Source organism: Musa acuminata, chromosome BXJ2-6, assembly GCF_036884655.1.
Source record: "Musa acuminata AAA Group cultivar baxijiao chromosome BXJ2-6, Cavendish_Baxijiao_AAA, whole genome shotgun sequence".
NCBI lineage: Eukaryota > Viridiplantae > Streptophyta > Magnoliopsida > Zingiberales > Musaceae > Musa > Musa acuminata.
The window spans coordinates 15,933,828-15,953,257 of NC_088343.1; the positions used below are offsets into that span (position 1 = coordinate 15,933,828).

At 42.6% G+C, this 19,430-nt stretch overlaps 1 protein-coding gene across 1 annotated transcript; it reads left to right on the plus strand.

The window, feature by feature from the left end:
- Window positions 1-12,378: 12,378 nt before the first annotated feature.
- Window positions 12,379-14,120, plus strand: LOC135615096 (probable aspartyl protease At4g16563). Its single transcript, XM_065113154.1, has one exon. The coding sequence runs from the start codon at window positions 12,556-12,558 to the stop codon at window positions 13,978-13,980; it is 1,425 nt and encodes a 474-aa protein (XP_064969226.1). The 5' UTR covers window positions 12,379-12,555; the 3' UTR covers window positions 13,981-14,120.
- Window positions 14,121-19,430: the final 5,310 nt, after the last annotated feature.

A 19,430-nucleotide genomic window follows, 5' to 3' on the forward strand; every position in this document is an offset into this window, starting at 1 on the left:
CTCCTATTTATAGAGATCCCGTGTCAAAACCCTAATGGGTCCTTTCCCTAGTGGGTATTGGATCTGCATCCAATAAGACAAGGGCTCCGTCGGATATCTCATATCCGAACCTCTACTCATCGCAATGCCTACCATATGTGTGTGACCCTCTAGGCCCAATATCGAGCTGGCCGTGAGTCATACCTGTCAGAACTCCTTCTAACTCAGTGAATTATTATCTCTGTAATAATTCACTCGACTCATCGACTACGGAAGTACTAGGCCACTACGCCGTAGTCCCCAGACGATACAGGGGAATCCAATCCATTGGACCTGTCTGTCCTCAGTTACCATGTACCTATAGTCCCTCATCCATCTAATATCCCAGAGACCGTATATCGAGCATGGTGCTGTCAGACCCATACGGTTTCTACTCGAGTCTCGCTCTAATCGGATTCTCCCGGAGAACTCTTTCTCTCTCAACCCGAATGACCCTGGCCAGGGATTTGTCTGAGCAAGAACACATGGGATATTCCTCTCATGATACCGAGAGTGGATGATCCTCTATCGACACTCAATAGCCCTCGTAAGGTCGACTACCACTCCCAATGACCAGCTGTACTAGATCTGGGAACAGCCAAACCTATAAGTCTGGTATCAAAGAGTGGAGCACTCATACAGGACATCCTTGGTGTCTCAAGTCTAAGAACCAGATACACCACTAGGACTACGGAATCGTTGTCTGACAATAAGGCATCATCAACCATCCAGCATTCCGTAAGCGGATCAATCAGTGAACTCATTCTCCAATGAGCACCTGTACTGTATCCCTAGTGTCCCTACACGAGCAGCTATGAGACCAGCTGCATCCATCATATGGACGGGTATACAGCACACCAGTCTATCCGGTTATCACGATGTCCCTCTCGAGTAACCTATGACCGGGATTATTTAGGATATGTGTTTAAAGGTGAATCGATCTCATTATCGTGATCTCATCACGATCCGATTCCCATTGCACAAATCCAAGGACATCACAATATATATGCATTTATGCAATAGTTATAAAGTGATATACGCCAAAATATAATAAGCAAAAAGATTCTGTATCAAGTCACACGTGCCATCACTCACGTGATTGGCTTGCTGGGCACTTATGACTAGCACCTTATGCCTCAGTAATAGGGTCTATCATGTATGTCATGCTATGTACTAGGCCTGATATAGCGCATGCTCTGAGTGTCACGAGCAGGTATCAGGCGGATCCAGGCTTGGAGCACTGGAAAACAGTAAAGTGTATCCTTAAGTACTTGAGAAGGACTAAGGATCTTTTACTAGTATATGGAGGTAATAACCTTAAGGTTGAAGGCTTCACTGACTCAAGTTTTCAGTCTGATGTCGATGATAGCAAGTCGAATTCAGGGTATGTATACACCTTGAATGGAGGAGCAGTGTGCTGGAAGAGTTCCAAACAAAATACCACTGTTGACTCGACCACAGAGGCGGAGTACATTGCTGCATTAGATGCAGCAAAGGAGGGAGTTTGGGTGAAGAAGTTCATCACAGATTTGGGAGTCGATACAGATAGCGACAAGCCGACTTCCTTATATTGCGACAACTATGGGGTGATTACTCAAATAAGGGAACCTGGGTCTCATTAGAAGTGTTCTGAGGAGGTTCCAGCTTATAAGAGAGATCGTAACCCGAGGAGATGTAGTAGTGGAAAGAGTTCCATCCGAAGATAACATTGCAGATCCACTGACAAAGCCGTTGTCTCAGATTGTCTTTGAGCGTCACAGGAGTCTGATGGGGATCAGACACATAGGTGATTGGCTTTAGGTCAAGTGGGAGATTGCTAGTCATAGGTGCCCAACAAGCCAATCACGTGAGTGATGGCACGTGTGACTTGATACAGAATCTTTTTGCTTATTATATTTTGGCGTATATCACTTTATAACTATTGCATAAATGCATATATATATTGTGATGTCCTTGGATTTGTGCAATGGGAATCGGATCGTGATGAGATCACGATAATGAGATCGATTCACCTTTAAACACATATCCTAAATAATCCCGGTCATAGGTTACTCGAGAGGGACATCGTGATAACCGGATAGACTGGTGTGCTGTATACCCGTCCATATGATGGATGCAGCTGGTCTCATAGCTGCTCGTGTAGGGACACTAGGGATACAGTACAGGTGCTCATTGGAGAATGAGTTCACTGATTGATCCGCTTACGGAATGCTGGATGGTTGATGATGCCTTATTGTCAGACAGCGATTCCGTAGTCCTAGTGGTGTATCTGGTCCTTAGACTTGAGACACCAAGGATGTCCTGTATGAGTGCTCCACTCTTTGATACCAGACTTACAGGTTTGGCTGTTCCCAGATCTAGTACAGCTGGTCATTGGGAGTGGTAGTCGACCTTACGAGGGCTATTGAGTGTCGACAGAGGATCATCCACTCTCGGCGTCATGAGAGGAATATCCTATGTGTTCTTGCTCAGACAAATCCCTGGCCAGGGTGGGTCATTCGGGTTGAGAGAGAAAGAGTTCTCCGGGAGAATCCGATTAGAGCGAGACTCGAGTAGAAATCGTATGGGTCTGATAGCACCATGCTCGATATACGGTCTCTGGGATATTAGATGGATGAGGGACTATAGGTACATGGTAACTAAGGACAGACAGGTCCAATGGATTGGATTCCCCTGTATCGTCTGGGGACTACGGCGTAGTGGCTTAGTACGTCCGTAGTCGATGAGTCGAGTGAATTATTACAGAGATAATAATTCACTGAGTTAGAAGGAGTTCTGACAGGTATGACTCACGGCCAGCTCGATATTGGGCCTAGAGGGTCACACACGTATGGTAGGCATTGCGATGAGTAGAGGTTCAGATATGAGATATCCGACGGAGCCCTTGTCTTATTGGATGCAGATCCAATACCCACTAGGGAAGGACCCATTAGGGTTTGACACGGGATCTCTATAAATAGGAGGGATTCACAGCCTCATAGGCTAGAGTCTTTGCTTGCCTTTCCTATTCTCCTCTCCCTCTCCACCTCAGAGTAGGCCTGGAGTTTTGAGGAGCGTCGTCGCAACCCTGCTGTGTGGATCACCGCTAGAGAGGAGGACGCTTGACCTCCTTCACCCTCTCCTAAGGATCTGTAAGGAAACAGGGATATACGATCTCCCTAGGTAACACAATCTTTATACGCAGTTTTGTGTTTTGCGGATTTTTGCGCACCAATCTTCGCACGACGACGAACATCTTTTTGGGAATCGGGGATTTTGTTTTCTTGTTCTTCCGCTGCGCATATGATGTCGCCCCCAATGATTTCCCAACACGTATATCCCTGAATTTTTGTAGATCTATGATATTGAATGAAGGAGTTCAGGTGCCCTCCTCTCTAACGGTGATCCACATAGCAGAGCTACAATGATGCTCCTCAAATCATGTCATAAATCTCTACACCTACTATTTGAGGAAGAGGAAGAGAGAGGAGAATAGGAGGTGGTAACCAAGAAGCCCCGACCTATGGGCCTTTGGTTTTCTCCTATTTATAAAGGCCCCCTAGTTAACTTAACCCCAATGGATTCTACCATATTGGGTGTTGGATCTTTTTTCAATTACCAAAGTCTTTTATATTAGTGGGTCTCTACCCAATAATCTCTTATTAGCTCTTATTGGATCTCATCCATAGGATCTGATAATTCATTAGCTTATTGGATATCCAATAAGATAGGGGCTCCGACAGAGATCTCATATCACAGCCTCTACTCGTCGCAACGCCTACCATATGTATATGACCCTCTAAGCCTAATATATAATTGGTCATGAGTCATACCTATCAAAACTTCTTTTGACTTAGTGAATTATTATCTCCATAATAATTTACTCGACTCGTCAATTACGAATGTACTAAGCCACTATGCCACAATCCCCAAACGATACAGGGAAATCAAATCCTTTTGACCTATATGTCCTCAGCTATCATATATCTATAGTCCCTCATCCATTTAATATCCCAAAGATTGTATACCGGGCATGGTGCTATCAAGCTCATACAGTTTCTCCTTGAGTCTCGCTCTAATCGGATTCTCTTGGAGAACTCTTTCTCTCTTAATCTAAATGACCTTGGCCAAGGATTTGTCTGAGCAAGAATACACATGATATTTCTGTCATGATATTAAGAGCGGATGATCCTCTATCGACACTCAATATCCCTCGTAAGATTGGCTGTCATGCCCAATGACTAGCTGTACTAGATTTGGAACTTTCAAACATATAAGTCTGGTATCAAAGAGTGGAGTACTCATACAAAATATCATTTATATTTTAAGTCTAAGGACCATGTATACTATTGGGATGATGGAATCACTGTCTAACAATGAGGTATCATCAACTATCCAATATTCCGTAAGTGGATCAATCAATAAACTAATTCTCAAATGAGCACCTGCACTATAACCTTTGTGTCCTCACATGAGACCAGCCGCCTCCATCATATGGACAAGTATATGATATACAAGTCTATCCAATTATCTTGATGTCTCTCTTGAGTAACATATGATTATGATTATTTAGTATCTATGTTTAAAGGTGAATCGGTCTCATTATCGTGATCTCATCATTATTCGATTCATATTACATATATACATGGACATCATAATATATATGTAACAAATAATATAAAGTGAGAGAATATTATAATAATAAGCAAAACGATTACGTATCATGTCACACGTGCTATCACTCACATATTTGGTTTGTAGAGCACCTATGACTAGCAGAGACACCTTTACAATCACATTCAGTAACTTGCTCGATTCAAAGACATAGTAGCGATGTGGACAGTAGTGCCTCGATCAATGATGGTGGTGATGCTGAGGAGTCGTTAGTCCTGTCTATACAATATAAGGGTGGTGCATGAATTAAGGAGTAATATTTTATATATACCACCCAAGATTCAGATCATAGAGCTCAATGAGGTATTAGTCAAGTTTATGCATGGAAGAGGAAGGGGAAGCCAATAGATGATTTTCAACAGATACGACAGAGCCTATATAACATAGACACAGAACAAAGCTTATCATATTCATAGTCATCGTATTATGGAGAATCTTACGATCAATAATAGTACAGTGATGGTTATACTTCTTCGAGCAACAATATTATATTGAGTAGTAGATCAATAACAAAAGCAGAAGTTCTGACATTCACCAATACATACCTTATGAGCCACCTTTGATACATATGATTCATGAAGATCAACCTATAACTACCACCATATTGATACACAAATGGCATATGATGTATGAATATACTATATCGTCAGATCAATTTCAAGATTAGGTTCGACAAATATATCATATTGATATACATATACATAAGAATGAAGACCCCAATCTATCACCCACAGAGGCTCGTCATTTATTTTAGTGGTAAAATCAAGTATATTTACACATGTGATTACTTAATTTATTTAAATCTTAAAGTTTACATTATATATAAAATAATCTAATAATTTAAATATTTTTTTATAAATAATTCAATATTAACGTAAGGACTATCTAGAACAGATCAAAATTACGTACCTTATACAAGGCTACTCCTTAAAGCTCGAAAAAATATCTGATACTATTCTTACCTAATTTATATTAGTTTTACTATATATATATATATATATATATATTTCTAAATTAAAAACCTATTTATTTTAAGTATTTTTAGAAAATTTTATGCCTATTTTAAGTGTACCATAAGTACACCTCGATACATATCGTATTTAGTATGTCGATATGGACTACAATTATGAATCTTTTATATAATAAGAAATATTTTAAAAAATATTCTCCTCTCCAACTCATACTAATTGGGTTTGCATGTTGAGTTTTTATTGCTCCCAAATATTGGTTATATTATTTATCCTTTTGTTGTGCTTCAAGAAGACTTGTTCTTGTCAAGTGTAATATATGTTTTGGGAACTCAACAATTATAGATTGCATTAGAAATTGATCAAGAGTGTCTCAAGAGCTTTTGTTTCGAGAACTATAAGGGCCATGTTAGGCACATTATTAGTTGTGTTCATCAAGGACACGTTGAGGGTGGAGAAATGTTTTAAAGCGTCGGAGCAAGTTGACATGGCTTATCTCATTAGGGAGCATAGGAAGCAAGAGATGTGTGATGGCATCTGGATATGTCTACTAGGCATTAGGCCATATAGACTTGAAATATATAAGAGACATTAGAGATAAACATATGAGAGTATCACGGCATGTCGAGGTGAACCGCTAGCATAAGGGGCATTGGATGCAAGAATTGTGCAAGTGCATCAAATAATCTAACCCTTGACACATTTTTAAAGTAATATTGACAAATCATTAATGTCATAATTGTTTACTGATCCAAAGTTATATGGAGTCCTAAAATTGATTGCATCTTGAGAATAAGATATTCACATAGATACTCCTTCGAGATCACTTCCCTCGAGACTAGTTCTACTCATTGTACAAGTCTTCGATAAAATAACCATTGGGACTATGCCCCATGGGGCTACGAGATTTTATGTAAGGGTGAAAACAATAATATTCAATTCTTGAAACACACTTGAGATGCTTCTATTTATAGAGTAGATAGAATATTCATGAAATAAGAAATATTTTAAAGAATATTCTTCTCTTCAACATATGGTAATGCGGTTGGTTTGGTTGATTGGGCTTTGCTTGTCAGACTCAATTGATCCAAAATATTAGTCTTACTATTTGCTGCCGGAAGACTTGTTTGTATTGAAGTGTAATGTATATTTTAAGAAATCAAGAGATATGGCTTGCATTAAAATTTGATTGAACAGCATATTAAGAGCTTTTTCTTTAAGCGGATGCATTAGAGGCTGGAGATGCTTCGTTATAATGGTCACATTAGGTAAGTTCCTTGATTTATCCTTTTATAATACATCAAAAGGAAGAGAACACCAGAGTATGCCCATATGGTTTTCCTAGTTATGGAGCATGGGAAATAAGAGATGTGTGAGGATGTTGGGACACATAAGGTACATCATACATAGGAGATTTGTACGAATGTCGAGGTATCTCAACTTGAACTAGTGACATAAAAGCGTCAAACATAGGAGATGTAAGTAGGTATCAGGGCCCACTAATTTAAACCATTCATATATGGGGCATTGAACACAGGAGACGTGCATGGGTATCGAGGAGTGCTAACTTAAATTGTCATGTAGGTGGCATCAAACGCAAAAGATATGTAAAGATATCGAGACATACTGACTTGAACTACTTAAGTAGTAGGTGTCAAACATAAGAGACACACAAGAATATTGGGGTATACTGACTTTAATTACTTGCTTAGGGGAGATCAGATGTAGAAGACATGTGATGACATTCGGACACATCAATCTCAACCTCTCATATAGGGAGCATCAAGAGTAGGAAATCGACATGAGTATTGGGACATGGTGACTTGAATTGCTAGCGGAGATGACATTGAACATGTAGTGAGAGTATTGAGCCATGGTAACTTGATCCATTGTGCAAGCGACATTAGATGCAAGAAACACTTGAGGGCATCGAGACTTATAGACTTGTATAGCCTAATAAATGTGTCAAACAATTAAAACATGTTAGAGCGTCATGGCATATTGATTTGAACTGCTTATATAAGAGGTTATCGGATGCACAAAGATGAAATGAGGGTGACGTTAAATTCAAGAGACATGCATGGGGTGTTATGACATGTAGACTTGAATCACTTGCATCGGGAGCAATAGACATAGGAGTGCAAAGGCATCAAACATGTTGACTTGATTCCCTCACACAAGAGAGGTGTGAGAGAATCAAGATGCCTCAACTTAAATTACCCAAGTAGAGAGTGACATATGTCTAAGAGATATTAATGTATGCCGACTTGAAACACTCACATAAAAAGTGTCAAATGCATAAGATGTATTAGGAAATTAGGGCATGTTGACTTTAAACACTTACATAAAAGGCATTAGAAATAGGATATGTATAAGAATATTAGCTTAAACTACTCAAATAAAGATGTCAAAAGTAGAAAACACCCTAAGGCATTAGAATATGTCAACTTCAATATTTCACACATAAGTGAGCCTCCTATACGATCAATTAAACTTAATGTACCTTAATTTTATTCAAATATTTAGAAAGGTGTTAAGATATCTCCACTAAACATCTACTTGTATGTGTCATATATATGATGCCTCTTAGATAGGTAGTTTAAATCGAGACCCTCAAAATATTTAAGTTTTCAAATTAATATTTATACATAATTAAATTTTTAATTTTTATTAACGCGGGGACTAACATAAGATATTACACCTAAAGTTTAACATCCATTTGGTTGTATCCAATGGTCCAAAAACATCCATCACCATCATGCGCAGCTCTTTCCTCCACCTCACTCTTTCACGCCGACAAGGTGGAGGAAAGGACTCATCGTCGGACAAATGAATGCTCCACCATTCCCAAAGACGACTCTCGTGCTCACCGTGCATCCTGTTCTCATCAAAAGCGATGGCACTTCATAAAGGGTAAAGGAAAAGGAAAAGAAAGCTAGTTAATGTGCTTGCTTGCTTGACGAATCCGGTTCTTCTCTTCACGTTGGAAGTGGCATCGCATGTCTATTTGAAGCCAATAAGCCACATGTTTGCCCTCTCACAAAGCTAACACATAAAGTCACTTCTTTTATATTTTCTTTTTCTTGAACTGCAGCAGGAGTTATGTTGATGATAAAAGAGCTACCTACAGCGAACTGAGATGCCAATCCCTGTTGGTCACAGTTGGATTGGAGTTGATTGCACATTTATTGAAAGATGCTCGTACCATAAATTGGGGTACTCGGAACCTTTAAATTGATAGAATAAATTTTATTGAGGAATCATAGGTTTGGACAATATCGAGGAATGTAGTGTTAGGACTCTACGAGAATCCTAATTGAGAGGAGCATTCATATTAATCTACCTAGTCGATCCCTATTAAAGAGATGAAGAGATCGACTAGGGATATAAGGTTATTTTTTAAAGAAACATTAGGAGTTGTAAAAGAATATGAGTCGTGAGTATGAGTCATATTATGAGTTATTCTTAAAGAAGAATTAGGAGTTGTAAAGGAATAGGAGTCTTGAGTATGAGTCCTATTAAGAGTTAGGGTTTAGAAGTCCTATAAATAGTCATGTATTTGTTGAATCTCGTATTTTGATGATGAAACCACTTGATATATGTTTATGATTTAATTTATATTTTGAGTGACGCAAGATGCTTCGATCAGGATGAGATAATTAAAGTAGAAAAAATTATGTTGGGTCGAAGGAACATGTCAGAAGATTGGACGTCGGGCCGATGGATCGATCGACGTATTGACAGAAGGCTTCGGGCCGTGGACTCGGGCATCGGGCCAAGAAAAGCGGGTATTGTGCCAAGGATATCGGAGTTGCATAGTCAACTGACCGATTGGGCAATAGACCGCAGGAGAGGACGATGCGCCGAAGAATCGGACGAAGCGTCGAGGGACCAATGACATGCCGGACAACTTGGTTAATTGCTTAGGATTAATTGTCTCGATCGAAGTTTTATTTTACATGTGCAGGATTAACTACGATGGAAGTAAGATATACAGCAGGAGTTACGTTGGAGTCAAGACTATGATCACATTGGGGGTTCGAGAGTTCGATGGAAGTCCGGATGATCGTCGGAGGTTCTACGAGAACAAATCTGAGAAGTCCAAGAGATTGTCGAAGAAGCTCATCAAAACTCGCCAAGTGGATCATAGCAAGTCCAGGAGTTTACCGGAAGTCCACCGGAGCATCGCCGAAGGTTCGTCGGATGTTTGTCAGAAGCTTGCTGGAAGAAGCGATTGACGCACCGAAGCAAGTTGCAGTAAATGTCTTAAGAAATATCATAGTTAGCATGTATATTAAGTTAGGAATGGGAGGTGATCCCATTAACTTAATCTAGGGGCAATTAAGCCCTTGATAGACCCAAATTGGGTTGAATGGATCAACCTATTCGGACTATAATTCCTGCTAAGCGGTGGCACCGCCAGGGTCGACGGTGGCACCGCCCAGGAGATGGTCTCCCAGGAAAGCTGGGCGGTGCAACCGCCCAGGTCAGGTGGTGGCACCGCTTGGGCTCAGTCTCCGAGCGAGATTGGGCGGTGCAACCACCCCTGTCAGGCAGTGGCACCGCCAGAGCTTGGTCTCCGAGCTCTGTCAGGCGGTGGCACCGCCAGAGCTTGGTCTCCGAGCTCTGTCAAGCGATTGTATCGCCCCAGTCAGGAGGTAGTACGGCCAGGACCCTGAAAATCCGGGAAAAGATATTTTTGAGCTCCAAATTCAAACCAGTTTGGGGCCTATATATACCCCACCCTTTCCTGAAAGGGTACCGAAAATCCAATCTTACTTTGTGATTTTTAGAGCTCAAAAGTGTTGTAAAGGCTAGAAGTTCTCCTCCCTCTTTTCTTCTAAGTTTTGATCTTTCAAGAGAGGAGAGAAAAGTTTGTAAGAGTTGTCTCCTAAGCCCGTCAAAAGGAGTGAAACTGTAAAAGGGTGATTGGCCTTCGTCTATTGAAAGAAGGCCTCTAGTGGACGTCGGTGACCTCATCGGAGGAGGACGCCAAAAGTGGATGTAGGTCAAGATTGACCGAACCACTCTAAATCTCGGTTTGCATTTACTTTCTATTCTCTATCTTAACTGCAAACTACCTCCATAGCTTTACTTTAACTACACTTCGCCTAATCTAAGTTAAAGCAACTTCCGAATCGGCTTTTATACTGAAATCGCTTTTATCATACGAACGTTGTATTTCGGTTTGTAATTACATTATGTTCTCTATCTTAACTGCAAACTGCCTCTATATCTTTATTTTAATTGCATCTCGCTTGATCACAAGTTAAAGTGATTTCTGAATCGGCTTTCTTACCGAAATCGTTTTTATAGTATGAACGTCGTTTTAAATCATCGAAAGTTTTTCGCTGCACTAATTCACCCCCCCCCCCTTCTTAGTGCTCTTGATCCTAACAGTATTCATCATCTTTTCTTAAATAATAGATAAATTTTTTTTGTAGCCTTTGAGCAGTAATTTGGAGGAAGGAACCCTTGTAGAGTTAGTTCGAAGGAGGCTGATCCCCTAAAGAGATCAACCTCAGGCTTAGAATCTACAAGAGTTTTATCATATAGGTAAATAAAGATTTAGGTATATTAAAAGAGCGAATATCAAAATTACTTAATTGATAAAAAAAGAAAAAAAATTTATTTTTTATAATTTTTAATAAATATTTCATAAATTACTTAGATCTAAAGGTAATCATATATTTCCATGTTACCAATGTATAAAAATAAGAGTGAAATCTAAAATTATTTAAATTATATAATAATTAAGATTATGGGTGAAACTTGGAAAAGAATGATTGAAATTTGAATAAGATGTGAAAAAAAAAAACTTGACAATTAATTTAGTTTTATCTCTAAAGATCAACGATCAAAGATATTTATTTATTAAGACATTTCATAGATGAGTAGAAAGAGAAGAAGAAAGATCCCTATGTATGTGGTGGTTTTTATTGATTTTGGTAAGATTTATGATAAAGTTTCCAATAATTATATTGATGTAATAAAGGATATATATATATATATATATATATATATATATATATATAATTGTCTAATTACTAACATGTTAAAACTACTCGAAATTGAAATGTATCTAATGAGATTCCTATTAATATTGGCCTATATAAGGATCGATAATATTTGAATCTAAATCGAACAATCGATATAAAACTAGATATGTCAAAATTCAACTCATCATTTATTTATAAAATGATAATATTTTGAAAGCCTATGAATTATTCCTTGTTTGAATTCAAATATGACTATATGAAAATCTGTATCAGACTCAGGCTTTTTATTTATTTTTTTCTAATTATATTAATTTAACGTTTAATTTTAAGGAGCCGCTCTCATTCCAAATCTGTCGAAGCTTCGCACTTTGCCTCTACTACTACTATATTCACGTTTCCACGAGTCCCAAAATCTGAAGAACAACACATTAAAATCACAAGTGTTCGATTGGAGGTGTACATTTCACAGCCAATTCGTGGCCGGTTTGGGCTAACTTCGGTGAAGCTTCCAACTCCGTCATTTTCCATGTCGCATGGAATTTGTTTGAATGTGAAAACCAACTGACGTTACGCGGATCCAGTTCTGATTCGTAGCACTGTTCTTGATGGACGGATACGTCCACGTGATCCAACGGGAGGAAGCAGAACGGCGACGACCCCAATCCTATCAGCGTGATCCCCATGGGCTTCGAGCGAGCCAACGGTCGTGACCCGCCGCCGTGGACCCACCACCGTCACCTTCTGTTCTTTCCTGGTCCTTTTCCTTTTTCTTTCCTTCCCTCCGCCCTCTTCTCCTCCTCTCTTCCTCCACCCTCCTCCTCCTCCTCCTCCTCGGCCCTCCTCTTATAGCCCATCCGAGGCCTCCAAGCAAAGAATTTTTTTGTCACTTCTCTGTCCCCTTCATCGTCACAACCGCAATGTCTTCGTCTCCTCCCCTTCTCTTGCTCTCCCTTTCGTTCCTCCTCCTCCTCCTCCTCCCATTCTCTGCCATCTCTGCTCCCGTTACCCTCCAACTCAGCCGACATCCCCTGCCGTCCCACGCCGACCCCCTGCACCGCCTCGCCTCACTCGCTTCCGCCTCCGCCCTCCGCGCATCCCTCCTCAAGAACCGCCACCGCCACGCCTCTCCGCGTCCTTCTCGCTCCCCTCTCTTCCCCCACTCCTACGGCGGCTACTCACTCACCCTCGCCTTCGGCACCCCGCCGCAGCAAATTCCTCTCCTCCTCGACACCGGGAGCCACCTCACCTGGGTCCCTTGCACCTCCTCCTATCAGTGCCGTCGCTGCTCCTCCCCCTCCGCCACCCCCATCACCCCCTTCCTTCCCAAGTCTTCTGCCTCCACCCGCCTCGTCGGCTGCCGCAACCCCCGCTGTCTGTGGATCCACTCACCCGACCTCCTCCTTTCCCGTTGTCCTGCCTGCAACTCCACCTCAGCCGACGGCTGCCCGGCTACCGCTTGCCCGCCTTATGCCATCATCTATGGTTCTGGCTCCACCGCTGGGCTCCTCATGCTGGAGACACTCGCCTTGCCCGGCCGCACCGTCCCCGACGTCACCGTCGGCTGCTCCGTCTTTTCCGAACGCCAGCCAGCTGGCGTCGCCGGATTCGGCCGCGGCGCCCCCTCCCTCCCCTCCCAGCTCGGGTTGAAGCGCTTCTCTTACTGCCTAATTTCTCGGCGCTACGACGACGATGCCGCCGAGAGCGGCTCCGTCGTCCTCGACCCCGCCAAGGAGGATTCCTCCGACGGCCTTAGATTCATGACCTTCCTCAACAATCCCGCGGCCGGTGCCGACGAAGGGTCGCCCTTCTCCGTGTACTATTACATCGGGCTGCGCGAGATCGCCGTCGGCGGAAAGAAGGTCAGAGTCCCCCGCTCCGCCCTCGTCCCCAGCCCCAGCGGCGACGGCGGCGCCATCGTCGACTCCGGCACCACGTTCACGTACATGGCCCCGCCGGTGTTCGAGCCTGTGCTTGCCGCATTCGTGGACCGCGTGGCGCACCGGTACAACCGGTCCGCAGACATGGAGGCCCGAACAGGGTTGCGCCCGTGCTTCGCTCTGCCGCCGGATGCGACGGAGGTGGACCTGCCGGAGCTAACCTTCCGCTTCAAGGGCGGCGCCGAGATGCGGCTACCGCTGGAGAATTACTTCGTGTTCGCAGGGGCGGACAGGGCCGCGGTGTGCCTCACCATCGTCTCCGACGGCGATGGCGCCGCCTCCTCGGATGTGGCCGGAGGGCCAGCGATCATACTGGGCAACTTCCAGCAGCAGGACTACTACATGGTCTACGACTTGGAGAAGGGGCGGTTGGGGTTCCGGCGGCAGTCGTGCCTCGGGTCGTAACCAACGGTGTGAACCAATTAGTTTTCATTAACCGCCAAAACGTTTCTTAATCAAATAATTATCGTGTGCTTTTTTGCACGGGAAAAAGGTGGTAATTGACTTGATAAAGTTTAATAAAGCTGCCGTAGCTTTAAACTCAACTCACCGTGAGATCACAACCGTTGGACGCCAATCGCACGGCTGTGATGGGGTAAATCGGCCTTTGGTGTTACTTCGATGCCGCTCTTGTTCAAAAAGAAGGTGGCCTTTTGGAACGGCAATCAGATTCCAGCTCATGAAGAGTAAAGGCGATCGATTCAACTTAATGCTGCAGCTACCACGAGGTTCTCATCCTTTTTCATTCCTTTTTATCTTTCCCCGGTTTTGGTGCTATCTTTCTGATCATGGAGTCATGAGGGGGAAGGATCGCAGAGATGGGGTCTTGTTTGTCATCTTGTTCCGTCCATGTCGGTGTGCTTATCTCATGCCAAGCACAGACTTTTGTCTCGAGGTTGATGACAACTCAATAACGCAGTAGAGAGCAAAATACATCCGTTAGGGCATGTGCGTTCCGCGTAGTCGTGTGCCATTTTGTGGTGCCGGTGTTCTGGTGGGTTGTGCATCACAATTGCTTGTGGTTGTGTGTCAATGCTTGCATTGGCGCAAGAGATGAGAAGAAGCCACCATGGGAACGGTGTAAAGGTACAGCTGCACCTACAAGGACTTGTGGTCGCTGCCGTTGCAGTTGGGTCGACAACGGGACCATCTTACATTTAACTACGATTCTTTTGCTCGATCCATAACAAAAGAGTCTGCAGGCCATAGATTCTTTCGCAGCACTTTGAGAAAAGGAGGCTTGATGAAGGGGTTTTCTTTTTTTGCTCATCCCACTTTGAGAGATTCATATGTGATAGCAGATAAGATTTTTTAATTGCAAAATCTTAGTATCAGAGCCTCTTGCTTAGAGTAAGCTCCCTTCTCGTTGGCCGACGACAGTAATCGCTCCTCGCCGAGCTCTGCCACCTCCCGAGAAAGAACCTGCGTGACATCTTCATCTCCTCACTACGACATCATCGGCTGCTCGCTGTTCTTCCTCAATAGAGCTTCCTTAGCCACATCTCGTCGGGCTGTTCCTGTACCTCTCCGGTCACGCCCGTCGTTGCTCTACGACCTTTTATCTTCGTCACTCGTGCCAACCTGGTCAACGAGACGCCCGTCAACAACTCCCGTGCAATCGAGAGCTAAGCTGATCTATACATCACAACTTCCTCATCTCACCTACTGCTATTATTGTTGCTGCAGCAATGACAATGCAGCTTCCTTGTTGATTTACAACAATAGTCGTCGTTGAAGCAGCAACATCACCACCACCTCACATTGTTGTGGATGCTTTTGATGACTGATTTGCTCTCGATCTGATCCCGTGCTTGTGCTTGCACCGAAAACGAAGATCGTCTTTTCTACTCGACGAACAGCAAATACTCTTGGCAACGATCTTCTGATCAAATCCAAATTGTGCTCGGCGACTGCTTCTCCCTCTCTCTCTTTTGGGAACTCGAGCAGCCCAACGATGGTGTATCTGAACTCCTTCTCCGCCTCGTCCAGCAGTATCCGTAATAGCGGGTCAACTGGTTAACGCACTTAGTGCTAACCCTCCTCACTGACTCCCTGAAGCCGCAGCCACAATACTCTCCTCACTGCAAGAACTGCAGATTTCTCACAGATCTATGACAAGAATTGTATATCTCTGACAGATCTATAGCAAGAACTGCAGATCTCTCACAAATCTGTGGCAAGGACTACAGATCTGCGGTAAAAACTACAGGACTGCGGCCAAACACTTCCACTGTCAAAGGATCCTCTCCACTTCCCCTCAGTGGAACATTCCTCTTGGGCCCTATCTGCACGGCAACAATGCCCCAAGCGTGGCCTTTGGCGAAGTTGCACCGAGGCGAATGTAGCTTTGAAGAATGAAATTATAAGGATAAAACAAAAGGCACACTTCAAGTAGTATCATGTGAAGTCTATTTATACATAGTGAAAGAAGATATTTCTTTAACTGATAACAGAGAGATTTCCTCATGCAGTTGAGGAAATCTCATCTGCTATGCAGTTGAGAATATCTCTCTCTTATCAGAGAAAATCTCTCTGTTATCATGCCCCCGCAAGATCGAGCTCCTATCAAGGATACCGATCTTGGATCGATGAAACAAAAATAGTTTGCGTGCTAGAGGCTTCGTGAGTGAGTCTGCAAGTTGATCAGCCGTATGGACATGAGAGACACGAAGTTGATGTCTGACAACTTGATCTCGCACGAAGTGAAAGTCGATGGCGATGTGTTTCATGCGCGAGTGGAACACTAGATTGACACATAAGTAGGTAGCTCCAACATTATCACAATATATTGTGGGAGTATGAGTAAAGCTGACTTTGAGTTCCTTGAGGAGATTTGTGATCCAGTTGAGTTCAGCAGCAGTGGTAGCAATAGCACGATATTCAGCTTCAGTTGTAGACCGGGCCACTGTCTTTTGCTTCTTAGAACTCCAGCTGATTGGATTAGACCCAAGAAAGATGACATATCCTGACGTGGAGGTTCTATCATCAAAGTTTCCCGCCCAATCAGCATCAGCAAAGGCATGGAGATGAAGTTGAGTGGTTTTGCGGAGAAAGAGACCATGATCAAGGGTCCCTTTAAGATATCGCAAAATTCGTTTAACCGCAGACCAATGTATAGCAGAAGGTTGGTGCATATATTGAGATAATTTATTGACTGCAAATAAGATATCTGGACGGGTGAGAGCCAAGTATTGTAAGGAGCCAAGTACTTGCCGGTATTGAGTTGAGTCCGTGGTAGGGCTGCCATCACATAATTTGAGTGATTCACCAGTAGAGAGAGGAGTAGCAACTACTTTCGCATCCTGCATATTTGTCTTTGATAATAAGTCTTGAATATACTTTCTTTGAGAGAGAAAGAGACTGGAGGATGTAAATGTTGCTTCCATTCCTAGAAAGTAGCTCAATGGTCCTAAGTCTTTGAGGGAGAATCGATCAGCCAATTGATTTAAAAATGTCTAAACCTCCAAGGGATCATTGCCTGTAACAATAATATCATCTACATAAACTAGAAGATATATTGTATTGCCATGATGTTGTCGGAGGAATAAAGAGGTGTCAGACTTGGAGTTGATGAAGCCAATTGATATCAGAAACGATCCAAGTTCAGTATACCAAGCTCTGGGAGCTTGACGAAGACCATAAATGGCTTTTTGTAATTTGCAAACATGTCTCGGATACTGGTGATGAACAAAGCCAGGGGGTTGCTGCATAAAGACATCTTCAGTTAGAGTCCCCTGTAAAAAGGCATTGTTAACGTCCAGTTGTCGTAAGTTCCAACCTCTGGAGATGGCCAAACTTAGAATAAGCCGAATTGTTGTGGGTTTAACTACAGGACTAAAAGTCTTTGTAAAATCAACTCCAGGTCGTTGATGAAACCCTTTGGCTACTAATCGTGCTTTATATCGAGCAACGGACCCGTCGGGGTTTCGCTTAATTCGGAATACCCATTTACACCCGATGATATTTTGTGTAGGATGAGAGGGTACAAGAGTCCATGTGGAGTTATGTAGAAGAGCATCATATTCTTCACACATAGCTTGACGCCAATGTGAAGATTTTTGTGCTTGAGTAATTGTGGTGGGTTCACTGGTCTCAAGAGAAGAATTGGTGATAGTATGGAGGTCGAGAACCTGACGTGGTTTAAAGATACCACTTTTTGAGCGTGTTGTCATTGGATGGCTAGGAACTGCAGGTTGTGTTATTGGTAAGAGTGGTGGAGAGGCATCGACAGGATGCAAGAGAGGTTGAGATACATCGATGGCACTAGGTAAAGAAAGTTGTTGTGTTTCTGAGGATACGACTTCAGTGGTAGGGGATACTTGTGAAGAAGGGAGGGGAGAAGGAATGGGGGGAGTGGAGAGTTGTTGAACCGGGAGAACAAAAGAGTGTGGATCTTCAACAATAGGACTGGATGGTGTGGGAGGAGGTTCGTTTGAGAGGATCGAATGTATACTCCAGGAATTAATATTTGTCGGAGTGGTATGAATGATAGGAGATTCATGGTTTTGAAATGGAAAGGCAGATTCAACAAAAACAACATGCCGTGAAATAAAGACTTTTTGAGATTGTGGTTCGTAGCACCGAAAGGCATTATGCTCAAGAGAATATCCTATGAAGATGCAAGCTTTAGATCTTGGCGCTAACTTGTGTGGGGCATAGGGACGTAGCCACGGATAACATAAACAACCAAATATTCTGAGTTTTTGAATGTTTGGGGATTTGGAAAATAGTTTTTCAAATGGAGACTGGTATTGAAGAACTGGAGTGAGCAAATGATTAATAAGGTAGACAGCAGTTTGAAAGGCGGCAGACTAAAAAGTTGGTGGCATGGAGGCTTGATGTAGAAGTGTGAGACCAGTTTCTACGATATGTTGATGTTTACGTTCAGCAGAGCCAACTAGTTGAGGAGTGTGTGGGGGTGACTTAAGGTGTTGGATGCCACAAGTTGAGAGGTAGGATGTGAGGGCTTGAAATTCACCTCCACCATCAGAGTAGATTGTTTTAATTGTAGACTGAAAGAAGTTTTCAACCAGCTTTTTAAAGTTGGTAAAGACTTTTGAAACTTCTGATTTATGACGAAGAGGATATAGCCATGTGTATTTAGTAAAATAGTCGACAAAAATAACATAAAAGCTAAACTTGTCAAAAGAAGTGACAGGAGCAGGGCCCCAAACATCAGTATAAATAATTTCAAATGGTTTAGAACATGATATAGAGGAAACACTGAAAGGAAGTCTATGACTTTTATTATGAAGACAAGCATCACAATAAGTGACAACCCTATTATTTGTAAGAGTAGGAAGAGAATAACGAGAAAGTAATTTATTTTGGATAGGGAGAGAGGGATGACCGAGACGACGATGCCACACATCGATTGAAGCTGCAACGGAGGAGTAAGCAGTGGGCTGTTTTATTTGTGGAAGTGACGGCCATTCATAAACATTGTCCTTACTCTGGCCTTGGACCAATGATGCCCCCGTGCTCAAATCCTTAACAAGAAAAGAGTTAGGAAAGAATTCAATGGAGGTATTATTTTGTTTGCAAAATTGAGAAACGGAAATGAGATTTCGTTTAATGTAAGGTGCACATAAAACATCATCGAGTGTAAAGGTTGTGGTAGGTGAATTAAGCAGTGTAGAACCCGTATGAGTAATAGGAATTCCTTTACTGTCACCGACGATGATGTCCTCAGTGCCACCATAGTTGTTGTGGATGGACAAGTTCTGGAGATCTGAGGTGATGTGGTGGGATGCGCCAGAGTCCACAATCCAATTATGATCACTGATCGTTGGAGTAGTCGTGAGATTTGCTTGAGGCCAATGTGATTGAGCAGGAAGTCTGGGTCGAGATCGACA